The 12,658-nt window shown below is 38.7% G+C and overlaps 1 protein-coding gene across 2 annotated transcripts in view; it reads right to left on the reverse strand.

Moving 5' to 3' along the window:
• Nucleotides 1-12,658, reverse strand: part of Enpp1 (ectonucleotide pyrophosphatase/phosphodiesterase 1) — a 62,184-nt gene that overhangs the window by 17,645 nt on the left and 31,881 nt on the right. For both annotated transcript variants that reach the window (XM_041654729.1, XM_041654730.1), the window contains 9 exons: nucleotides 11,931-12,028; nucleotides 9,691-9,770; nucleotides 9,429-9,548; nucleotides 8,716-8,825; nucleotides 7,103-7,168; nucleotides 6,737-6,809; nucleotides 3,974-4,082; nucleotides 2,755-2,886; nucleotides 308-339 (listed from right to left, as the gene is read on the reverse strand). In XM_041654729.1, coding sequence (XP_041510663.1) covers nucleotides 308-339; nucleotides 2,755-2,886; nucleotides 3,974-4,082; nucleotides 6,737-6,809; nucleotides 7,103-7,168; nucleotides 8,716-8,825; nucleotides 9,429-9,548; nucleotides 9,691-9,770; nucleotides 11,931-12,028 — 820 coding nt within the window. The remainder of the gene's footprint in view (nucleotides 1-307; nucleotides 340-2,754; nucleotides 2,887-3,973; nucleotides 4,083-6,736; nucleotides 6,810-7,102; nucleotides 7,169-8,715; nucleotides 8,826-9,428; nucleotides 9,549-9,690; nucleotides 9,771-11,930; nucleotides 12,029-12,658) is intronic.

Raw genomic sequence — 12,658 nt, forward strand, 5'->3', positions numbered from 1 at the left:
TGAGCACAATTACTAAGACTTGTAGAGTGTCACTAGGTTATAGTAGAGTTACAACTGATGTACTTATTTCACATGTCCTGTCAAATAGGACTTTAAAAAATGTTTTGATACTTAAAAGGTATCAAATATGAAATATAATACAAGCAAAACTCAGCATTAGGACAAAATATATTTTTAAAATAGACATTTAGCATAGACCAAATCAAAGCCAAGATTGGGGATGTGCAGTTCAGTGGGACACCATAACCTGTCATGTATATTACCAAAAACAGCAATAACTAAATAACAAAAAAGTTAATATACTCACAGAAAGATTTTTTGCGAGGCCCTCATAATTAACTGGAGAGACAAACAAAAGAATTAACAGCTAATGATATACTACAATGAAAAGTACAAATGATACACAACATGCAATATTGTTACACTCAAACTCATCAATGAAATATCAAAGCATATTTTCTTTCCTTTTTTGAGAAAAACAGGATCTCACGTATCCCAGGCCGGCCGCAAACTCACTATGCAGCCAAGGACGTCTTTAACTTCTAATCTCCCAGCCTACAACTCTGGGACTACAGGCATGTGCCACCGTGCCCAATTCATCATGTGGTACGGAGGCTCAAACTCTGATGCAGTTAAGCAAGTTCTCTGCCAGTGAGCTACATCACCAGCCCCCAAGGCTAAATTCAAACAGCTCATTCGCCTCATCACTGTATGGCCACTGAAAAGAACAGACAAATCTTTAGGTACCTCTGTGTAATGATGACCAAGAAACAGTGTCACATTGGTACATAAAAAGGAAACTAATACATTATCTATCTACCCATCTATCTGTGCATCCATATGCTTGCCCATTCATCTACCTCTGCTTGTCCATTCATCCATACACTCAGTTACCCAAATACCATCTGGATCTATCATAACTTTGCTGTGTAATAATAAAATATTTATTTTAGATACATTACAGAAAATATTTAGGAAGACATAGCCCAAACATAACAAGCTGTCTCTAAGGAGAAGTAATAAGCCGTGGTGAAGAGAAGGAAATGGCTTTTCTTCTTTGCACATTTCACAACTCAATGGCAAGTGTGGAATTTTCACATAAAACAGACGCAAAGGAGAGGGCAGGCAGACTGGTGTAAAAGCTAAGTGTAAAGTAAGGGCATTAGATTTGCCTCGTGAATTTTGTGCTACATATCAGTAAGCCGAGCTTTCTAAACTTTCATTGACTTTTCTGTTTAGCTCTACACAAATCTGAGAAAATTACACAGACAAAAGAATCCATATTTTATGTAGACAGATGAATTGATACATAACTTTTTCTTTAATTTGGGAATTTTGGAGCCCTAACTGGAATAAAGCTGTGGCTAAAACTCAGTCCCACGCCAAACAGCACGCAGGAACGTCAGTCCACATGTTAATCCAGTCACTCCATTCCAAATGTAATCCTGGAATGTCAGTTTATATGGTTTTAACATTAACCAGGCACAGTCACCTCTCAATATCCATGAGCAATGTCTCTACGACCTTCCCTGACATGCTAGCATCCTCAGATGTTCAAGTCGCCTACAAAATGATGAGGCCTTTGCACATAATTGACATTATCTTTCTGTATATCTTAAATCATCCTGCATGACTCATAATGCCTTACAAGGCAACTGAACTGCAGCTACTTATTAGACTGCATTATTTAATGAAAAATGACAGAAAAACAATCTGTATATGCTTAGAAGAAACATTTTTCTCCTTTTAATTTCTTCTTTCAGTAGGTCGGGTCAAGAGACTTCCGTGGAACTTCTGCATACAGTTCCAAATTAAAAAAGAATCAAACAAAAATTTCTTGTATTTTGAATACAGAACCTTTGATTTGTGCATATTTGCACGAACATTTTCTTGGAGTGAAATGCATTTTTCTTCACTAATATTCAACTGCCTCTACTGAAATTAATTTCATTGCACAGCCCAAATCTAACCAATTTTGATAATTTAAACACATTTATATTTCCATTGCAAAACTAGTTATATCAAAATGATAAGCAAAACCAAAGATGGAAATCAAAGTGGGGCAATAAATACAAAACACAGTTATGGAGTGACTTTGATCTTCAGAATAATAAAAATATTTTTGTGTTTAGTTTTGTAGACCAGCCTGGCCTTGAACTTATAGACATCTACCTGCCTCTGTCTTCCAGGTGCTAAGATGAAAGACATGCACCACCACTACTTGGCAATAATAAATATCTTTAAACACACTTTGGCAGTTTGTGTTCCAATGTGATCAAGAAAGAAGATAAAATTGCTTGTCTTACTCTAAAAGATGCATGCTATTGCTTAGGGAAACTGTTTAAGGAAATCATTTCTTAGTAAAGGGACTGATTGTTTACAAAATGCATAATTTCTGGTATATTCCTCCTCATAACATAATATGACTTGAAAATGATGTGAGTTATTTTAATGGCATGCCATTCATTATCTAACCTTTAAAGATACTGTTGAATTTTTCTCATAAACAGTGCATAAAACTTCATAAATAAACATTAAATTGTAATGTGAAATTCTATTAATATAACCAAATAATGTTTAGTCCAAGAATATAAAGTTGGTAAATGGTTAAGCTCTCTTCACTCTGATAAAACTCTCCTAAGTACCGGATATCTGCCTGGAGAGTTAAGCATGCTCTCCTATGGCTAACAAACATTGATGTAGAGGGGTCACTTTCTCCCGAGCTATCTAATGTTAGCAAACAGCTTCACTCACATGTGTAGTATTTCTTTGGGACATCAGTGGGTCTCAGGCGGGCAGCAGGTCCATAAACAACCTTGACATTGTTCACATCCCCCAGATACTTATTCAGGTACACATACTTCTTACAACTGCCTTGCTCCATGCCTGGAAGAAATAAACCACCAGAACATGCTGAAACATGGCCAGAAAAAGCAGCACATAAAGCAGAATTTCTTTCACTTGCAGAATTTGATTTTGTTTCTTTGTTGTTATTGCTTTTTTGTTTTCTGTCCTGAACCCAGGTCCTCTGCAAAAGCAGTTAGCACTCCCAGTGGACGAGCCATCTCTCCAGACTTTCAATATATGTATTTGCTGTTCCTTCATCTGCAACTTTGTCATTTAATTAAGTGTTCCTTCTTCCTGGTGAATTATAGTATCACCATGTGTGTAAATTAGGATGTCTTACCACAACTGAAGAGGGCGACTTACCCCAAATCACTTCATATTAAACTGGAGAATATGCCTGAAGTATGGGAGCCCTGAGCATACAATATGTTAGAACTGTCTGCTAAGCTCTCTATAACTATTTCTGAAGCAAAAACAAGTGACATTATCAAAAGAAAACAGAGAGAACCTAGTTTCTTTCTTGCATGGATGCTATTCTGTAATCCCAAACCTGTATATCTGTAACAAAAACTGCATTCTGGGGACCAGTGAGATAGCTCAGCTCAGAACCCATGGTGAAAAGAGAGACAGACCCCCAAAAGCTGTTCTTTAACCCACTGTGGTGTATCTGTGTATTTACAAATAATTAATTAAATTAAAACTGTTAATAGACTATATTGTGAGAAACAGAAATTTAAAAAAATGTGCCTCCAAAATCATATGTACTATAATAAACGTACTAAAACAAATTGAAGAGATACATAAGAATGTGTACCAATTAATAGAAAATTATAGTTACCCAAATTCAATACTGAAGGTTAGAAACACTTTAAATTATGATGTAGAATTTTCTCAAATCAGAAATTAGATAATTTGTGGATCGTATGCACACAAGTTTCTTTAATTTTATGCTTTACTTCCATTTTCTATTTGATGCATTTCCCTAAAAACTAGCCATAAGAAACCACATTTTAAAAAGTTTTACCCATAACATCCAGTAATAATAATGAAACAAGAACCAATCAAACCAACTTAAAAAACAAAACCGCTGTGCAATCTACAGCGTACATGAGTGGACTCAGGTTACCATGGTCTGAGATGAGGATGAGGTTCAGGCACTTATCCAGGCTCAGGTCCTTCAGGCCGTCCATCAGCATGCCGACCATGCGGTCAACCTTCTGCAAGGCCTTGATGACCTAGGAATGGGAAGCAGCCTTGTGGGATGTACTCCACAGTAATGTTATGTCTCCATAGTCACAGTCTACTCAGAGGAAGGAGGGAAGGAAAGAAAAAAGAGAAGAGAGAGGAAGGGAGAGAGGAAGAGGCTACTGAGGTATTGATAAACTATGATAAATACACATTAGATCAATACTGGTCAAGATCATAAAAAATCTGCCGGTCATTAAGAATAGCAAGGTACAGATCCTATACGTACTCAACCATATACTGTGGGGTTTCTCCATTAACTGGTTTCTCCCGGGAATCTAAGTATCAAACTCAGCCTAGACTCAATTAAACTAGAATAATGCTCACTCTAGACTTCAGCTTCTGGGCAGAAAACAATGCAATCTTAATTAGCATTTTTCTTTTCACAATCGATTTCTTCTTGAATCATTTAAATGGTCACTATATGAGCACCATGCTTCCGGATTTTCAAAAAATTAAAGTTCATCCTCAAAAGCTTCATGTAGTGCTTTGTACTTTTCAATAAGACATTTAGACCCCTCATTTCCTTACAAAATGCCTATGTTTTGTACATCAATACATCAATATTCCAAGGCTACAGAAGCGCTAGTAATTTGGTTGGGCTACTGTTGGGCATTTTTTTTCCTCTCACCTTATAAAGTCTTGCCTGTGTTTTCTGTACTCTATCTTCACCCACAGCTTGTACATCTCAGTTTAGTATGAGACAAGCTCCTTCAACATGGTCCTCCACTCACAGGAAGACAGCCAAACAACATGGACTTTTTAAATTTTAAATATCAAAGTGGTTCTGAGGTGCCACTAATGCAAAGAGAGCTGAATAGAGTTTATAAGTTGATGAATAGGATTTGAAAAGTAGGAGGCTCCATCCTGAACAAGAACACATCAGAAAAGCAGGAAGATGAGCAAATCACAAAGGGTCGCCCTCAATCTTAATCATATGATTATCATATACATTGTTTTTCATCCAAACTGACCTTGTCACTGGCCTTAGGTATCAGTGAAATAATAAAAATTAATAATTAAAATGATGAAAATCACACAGGCTGCCTGGTCAATTGTCCAAACCATGGGAACACCCATGAGAAGCAGTGATGAGTTTCTCTAGACATACTGTGATATGGCCAAGTTCAGGTCGTGCCTCTTCATAACCCTGCCTCGGGTAGGGAACATGTCTGCTTTACTGATGACAGTCGAGACAAAGTGCTCACTGCCACGGTGCTTGGGTCACATATTTTGGTTGAAGGACTACAAAGGACAGAAACAGTCCTGGCTGAGGACCAGTTTCCTTCTCTTTTGCCTGTTATGAAAGCAACACAAAAGGAGACCTGCTTTTTCAAAGGGTTCAACTCCAGGCCAGACATGCCAGAAAAACAAGGAAAGATGGTCTATTCAGTGGTTTAAATTTGGGGGGCAGGGGACTGCTACCTGTCCCTATTAATACATTCAGCAATATTGCATTTAAATTAAGGAGCTCAGATAGAGCCACCCAAAATAGAGCTCACAATGGACATGCCAGACCACTGATAAGAATCCTAAAGACTTACAAATCGTCTAGCCTAGGTCACCCAGGCAGAGAACTAACATAAATTTGGGGGTACAGGGTTTGTAGTCTGTCTTCTAGACTCATAAAAGGCAACAGATAATTAGAGAACTTTCATTCTTCTCGTTATGCTCAACAGGATTCCCAAGTTCTGAGTTTCTATGGACATCTCAGGCTATAGATACGAATTCATGTTACAGAAGGAAGCAACATGGAAGCACAGAGGGAGCAGCTCAAGTCACCTAGGGTGCTAATGCTGCCTGCACTCCAGGATATGCAAAGGCATGGCGATGTGAACTGTGAAAGTCATTAAATGCTGCTTTATTTGGCCTGAAACCAGCCACGTTGCTAAACCATAGCTGGTCAAGCAAGCACTTTGAACCTTTCCTCCCTAGGCTACTGGTTCCCATTAATGTCACAGTAACTAACATAAATAATTATTGTTTGCCTTGTTCTTTACTTTTGATAATACCTTCCATTCTTTCCATTTCTAGCTCTGTTAGAAGCACGGCTTTCAGGCAGGAGTGTCTGCTAAGAGGAAGAAGAGGCATTTCCACTGTGACTTCTATCCAATATTCCCATAGAAATTTAGAGTCTTAGATACTTAAAGACCTCTCACATAAAGCACTCAGGTTTGAGGGCAAAGAGAGAGGCTACGGAGTGGATAAAACGATTCTGAATTGAAAAGCCAGGTAGGGATAGTGTGGTGCAGGCTTTGATCCCAGCACTCAGAAGGCAGAAGCAGGCAAATCTCTGAGTTCAAGGTCAGCCCGGTCTACAGAGTGAGTTCTAGTACAGTCAAAGTTACACAGAGAAACCCTGCCTTGGGGAAAAAAAGTTTCAGAATTGAAAACACACAATTGAATCCAACAGTTCAATTTAGCACTGTAAAAATATAAGCAATATCAGTTCTCTCAGCTCTTGTTTTGTTCAAATTGTTCTCTTCAGTTAAGTCGAATTCTGTGCAATACTCCCTACTCCCTCTTTCCATAAACCACAGGGAATACTTTCCAGAAATCACAGCACTTCACAGAATGTTCTAGAAGCACACTCCAGTACACTAAGGTTAACGGAGCGATCACATACAGATAAGAATGAGCTTACCTCACTGCTGACAGGTCCATGAGAATGCCCTGAGGAGTCCGGTTCTTCTAAATACAGAGTGTAAAAGTGTGGTCTAAATCAAACAGTATCAAAACGTAATATTTTACGGACACATTGAAGAACAGAACGAAAAGAATAATTCAACAGTTGACCCTGATCTAAAAATCCTACAGCACTGGGGAAACATTGCTAAACTTCTGTGGAACTATTTACAGGCTTGGGAGTCTCCAAACTGAAGCAGCAATTGTTCAATTTCTTCGGATATAAGACATCAGAGCAAACAGCGGTTTTGTTGTTATCTGTTTGTTCGAAGCACATGATGTCTATAAAACAAAGGAGCCTTTGTACCAGAAACTGTCTACATACCTTTCATAGCTAGGAAGCTGCAGCCACTTGAGAACAGCTAAAATTCTTTCTTCAAAGGGAACTGACCTAAAATTAAAGATAATGCAAATTAAAACAAATTTGCAATAACTATATGTCAAACACAAATACTTTCCTTATTGGAAATAATATTAAGTGTAACCAAAGCAAGCCAAGGTTCATTGGCCATCCTGTAATCCACTACTCGGGAAACTAGTGCAGAAATACTGTAGCTTGAAGTCAGGCTGGACTCCATGGAAAGACCCTGCCCCACAGACCCTGCCTCCCCCAAAAGGTGTTATTTTCAAACTTAATTTTTATTTCTAAGGAAGACCAAAGTTTAACTTTATACAAAAAAAATTGTAGTCATGTTTAAAAAAATATTTCTTGTTTCTTTTGCCATAGTATACATTCCGTTGAGCCAGTCACTGTCGCAAGAAGAACAGGTGCCTCAGAGGACTCACTCACTGGTGTGGAGGAAGCAGACACCATGAGGACAGGTTACAATCCTCCAGACAACTTTCTTTAATGAAATTAGTTCTGTTTCCTCTGGCCCCTGAGTTTTGTTGGCACAGTACTTGAGCAGCCTTTCTCCCTGATATAATCAGCTGCCGTCTTCACTACATCTTGGAAATCTAGTCTATTCCTCATTAATCTGTGTGTTCACCTAGACTAGTGTGAAAGGAGCTCATCAGATCCCAGAGATCATCTCAGCCTAGGAGATGAAAACCGTGACGAGCAGCAGCAAGAGGAACAGGCAACACTTTCTGCTTCTACGAACCATACAGAACACACAGTAGCATGAGACGAGTAAGAAATACCCTCCTTTCCTAGTCTGGGATTCGTGAACATTTTGGGCACTCTTGGGTATACTGTATTGCTGTTTTGTCATCAATTTCAAAAGGAGAAAAGAAACCATTTTGGTAGTTTTGCTAAAATCACTCAGAGAAAGTCTTCCTTAAAATGGTTGTATGATTTAGAAAATCAGGGAGACTGTGCTAATAGGCCCTTATCTTAGAGAGCAAACAGCAATTTAGAAATGTAAATACAAAGATGCAAGGGTCTTCTAAACAGTGTTCCAGACCCCACCATGCAGTAGCTCCTTCCTACCTGTGTTCTTTAATGCTGCCACCCTTTCCTTCTCTTGTTCTTTTCCTTCCTAGAGTTAAAATATGTAGTACCTCTGTTCCCCTGCTCCTTCTTTCATTTATTCCTTCTGTGTTTTTTTAAGAATTTAAAAAAGAGACTGATTGCAAAACTCAAGATGGCCTTGAATTCGTATAGGCTGGCCTGGATCCCACTATGTAACCTAGGCTGGCCCGAACTCAGCCATCCTGCCTCAGTGCCTAGCTACTTGAATATAGACCCGTACCAACATGCCCAGTATTGCTTCATTTCTTAAATCACTGCCAGAGTTTCTACAAAATGTTGGTCTTATTTTACTTTCCATTCATCATCCATCTAAAACTCTGTAATGTAAAAAAAAAAAAAAAAGTTCTTAACTGAAATATCTTGACTTATTCAAATGTTGACACTCTGGACTCAATAAGAAGGGTATAAGAGAAATATAAGTTATTTTATAGTACAAAACCTAGGAAAAGTTCATCTGCACCTACCCATTATACACTTTGTAGATATCCGGAAGAATTCCATCAATTTCCACATCTGATCCAGGCCAGAAGTATGTGCCAGACCTGACTTGCTGATGATTAGCTGTGACCCAAATCTGGGGAAGAGAAGGGAAGGAAGTTAGGAGATAATGAAAACATTAGCCTCTAAGAAGACAGAGAGTGTTAACCGTTATCCCTGCATTCCTCTCTGAGGATGCAATGTTCTCAAGGTCAGTGAGCTCCAGCAGTTAGATTCCAATAATCATGTATATATTATCAAACCATGGTAGATAACATTACTTCATAGTATTAAAAAAAAACTTAGATGTTTGAGAAGCTGAAAATAAGAACTACACTAGTTTGATCATTATGCACTGTGTACACACACCAAGTTATCACGCTCTACACCATAAGCATATGAAGGTAAATAATAATTAATAAAAACTATTATGCCAAACAATTAGTACTAAAAGAGAGAAGACTCAAGCTAGAAAAAAAGACAGTATAATCCAAATCTATCTCTAAAGTATGCTGTTCTTAAACTGTGTAAACACACATACACATGTGAGTGTCAACACTCACTTGCAATACAGAAGGACAGTCAGAGGCACAGAGAGATAAAATGGGCTGCCAAAATTCCTAGGGCATCAGTTTACTTTTTTCTGATTAAAATAAGTCAGAATAATAAACTATTTTAGTAGCCACAGCATACAGCTTACCGGCTGTCCTTTGTACCACAAAGGGTTGAATTTCTCTTTACTTTTAAGTGAGAAAGAAGCATTCATTTGGGGGTCATACATCTTGTTGTCAATTATGCCGTGGGATTCTGGGTAAAGTCCCTAAGAAAAGATCAATTGAGGATTAGAGCTCACATTGCCAAAGAAATTATTTCACTCTGATCTGAAGTTGACTTATTCTCTTGAGCAATGCTTTAATTACATCCTCCTGGTATGAACACAGAAAGCTGAAATGTCCACTCACTGTGACGATGCTGTAATGATTGGGAAACGTTTTTGTAGGGTACACAGGCCTCATGTTTTTCGTGTATGTTCCACAGTTTTCTAGACAGAAAAAAACAGACACTGCTATTAGGCATATCATATAAAGTTATTACCCCAGGATGTAGGGCAAGCTGCCGGATCAAAATTCAGAACAAATGAAAAGTAACACAATTACTATAATGAAAAAATATATTTATTTCTTTCTCTTTCCTCTCTTCTATGTACCTAGGATGGCATCAAGCTTGGTGTATAGCAAAGGAGAATTTGAACTTCTGATCTTCCCGTCCCCAGCTTCTCGGTGCTAGGATGACAGTTGTCCACCACAATGCCAGGTTTATGCAGTATGGGGGATTGAACCCAGGGCTTCATGCATGCTGGCCAAGAACACTATCAACTGAGCCAATATCTTCAGACCTTTTTTTTTTTTTGTCAGAAAAGCAGTAAACAAAGTGATTAGGCCAATTAGGCAGCTAGCCTATATTTATCAATGGCATTAAGTTTTAGATAATTATAGCAGGATGCTTGCAAGGTCTTGATACTTAGTGATCAAATAGCTAAATTATAATAAATATAAGAAAAAGAGGCTCCAGTCTCAGCTAGACCTGCAAATGAAGACCCTAGGAAGAAACAGCACTGAGGTGACATTGTCCGAGACTATAACGCATGAACCAGCCATCCAGGGATGAGCTTATTAGCTGCTCCAAAACCAAAAGGCATACGAGTCAAGGAGAGTTGACAAGTCTGACGCTGTTGATGGGATATCTTCCTGGGTTAGCCCTGGATGTCTCTCTCTCTCTCTCTCTCTCTCTCTCTCTCTCTCTCCCTCTCCCTCTCCCTCTCCCTATCCCTATCCCTATCCCTATCCCTATCCCTATCCCTATCCCAATCTCTATCTCTATCTCTATCTCTCCCACACTGTCTACTCTTGCGGACAGGGCATACAATTACTGATTCCAGTGTATTTCAAAGGAAGTACCTAGAAATGTTCCCCAGATCGGTGTGTGTCTGCATACGCATGCCCTTCCTAAGGGCTCGGAGTCACCAACCTCAACCCCACCCCACCCCACACCCTCCCAGTTACTTGGTGCTGCACTGTGAGTTCTCTAAGCCTTGCTTCACTTAAAAATGTCCACATATTTGCTGACAGCTCCTTAACTTTGTCCGTCACCACGAAGCCAAGTCTCCTCAGGAAGGGAAAAGGAAAAGGGCTGGCTAAAACCTCTGAAGGCCATAGGCCTGACTTATGTCAAGTGTCTATCTAAAAAGGTTATCTTCCAGGTAGACATTAAAAACTTAAAATTTTAAATTACCACAGAATAATGATAGGCACATGCATTTACTGAGAGTAATTTTAATGTTTAAAAGAACATAATGCATTTGTCGAGATGTTTGGGAATCCCAGTAGAACACTACCAATAACGTCACGTTCCTGCTTCTATTTCAGGCCTGTAGAACACTACAGCAACTGTTAAGCACTAACAACAAAGTCTAACAGCTATCATATCCACACATGCTCTTCCCTCTCTCAGTAATTTTGCTGTAACTGGCTAACAATCAAATTTAAAGCTTTAGCTTCAATACTAAGAAAAAACTATCTTATTTCATTGGCAATTTGGAGAATAACTTTTCAATGAAAACTTTGGTTAAGATAAAGAAATTGAAGGTGGGCATGGCTGTGCATACCTGTAACCTTGGCCTTGGGAGGTGAAGGCAGAAAGATGAGGAACTCAAGGCTGTCTTTACACAGAAAATCTAAGCCTAGTCTAGGTTACACAAGACCTTGTCTCAAAAAGAGAAGAGATGATATTGAACAGATATTCAGTTTGACCCAAATGATATCAGAGGCTAGCTGACCTCTGCAGGAGTCTATGTGACTAGTCTATCCATTTTCAAATTGTTCCGTTTTTGAAATTCTATTTTAATATCCAGGAAGGAAATAAATGTTTTCCCAAAGAATCCAAAATTCTCAAAAAGAATAAAAATGAGTAGCGATGCACAATGGTGAAGACACTAGAAAAATTGGTAAGTTGGAAGTGTTTTCCGGGCAGTTTTTAAGGATCTACAATATCAAGACGAGTGCTCTCCCAGGTTGACTGTGTGCAATGGAGAAGTGTTGGAACCAGTGAGAGGCTTGCTCAGTACTTTTCCAAAAAAGGGCCCACCTCCCCCACCCATCTCCAAAGTCGTGACCCTCCGGGACTCTACTGTGAAGTTACTCACTCAGCTTGCTAATAACAGGAAGAAGTCCACCCCAGGTGTGTAAATATTCAGCTCTGAATCCATCCAAGGAAAATAAGAGAGTAGGAGGTGAGTCAAACCTGGGAATGAGAAAAAGAAAGCTGTGGAAAGAGGCAAAATGAAGACACATCTAATAAAGATGGCCTCTCCCTGGCTCTGCCATAGTGAAGGCTTCTCACTAAGGTCAGCGTGCAACTGGGAAAGTCCAAAAAAATCAGCTGGAAGACTCAAGAGAATGCCTTACATGCATTAATGTGTGTGTGCATATTTTATCATTGAGTATTTCACAGGCATGTATCAGGAGTATGGGAGAGTGATTGCAGGTAACTGTGAATCATGTCAGCCAAAGCCCACAATTATGTCAATCAACAAGAAACATAAGAGCGGGTTAGTAGACCACCAGGTAAATACACTGACATGAAAATCCCCAACAGCTCTAAACGATGGCAGGAGTTGTGTTTTCCGCTAAAGGGCTTAAATTACATTTTCAAACAATGATCAAGGTTTAGAAAGAGAAGTATCAGCGAGTCTAAATTTTAGTACATTAAGAAAACAAAACAAACAACTTAGAGAGGAGTTTCCTTTGTACAAAAAAAACTTGTGATGAGGAGTTACTTAGATTAGGTTTAGCTTTTATTGTCATTACTACTGTTTCAAACCAAAAAGTTGTATGATAAAATAAATTACATACATGAGCAAAGTAAGCAAAA

This window comes from Microtus oregoni, unplaced genomic scaffold, assembly GCF_018167655.1.
Source record: "Microtus oregoni isolate MIOR12 unplaced genomic scaffold, Mior012 000006F_ref0000085, whole genome shotgun sequence".
Taxonomy (NCBI): domain Eukaryota; kingdom Metazoa; phylum Chordata; class Mammalia; order Rodentia; family Cricetidae; genus Microtus; species Microtus oregoni.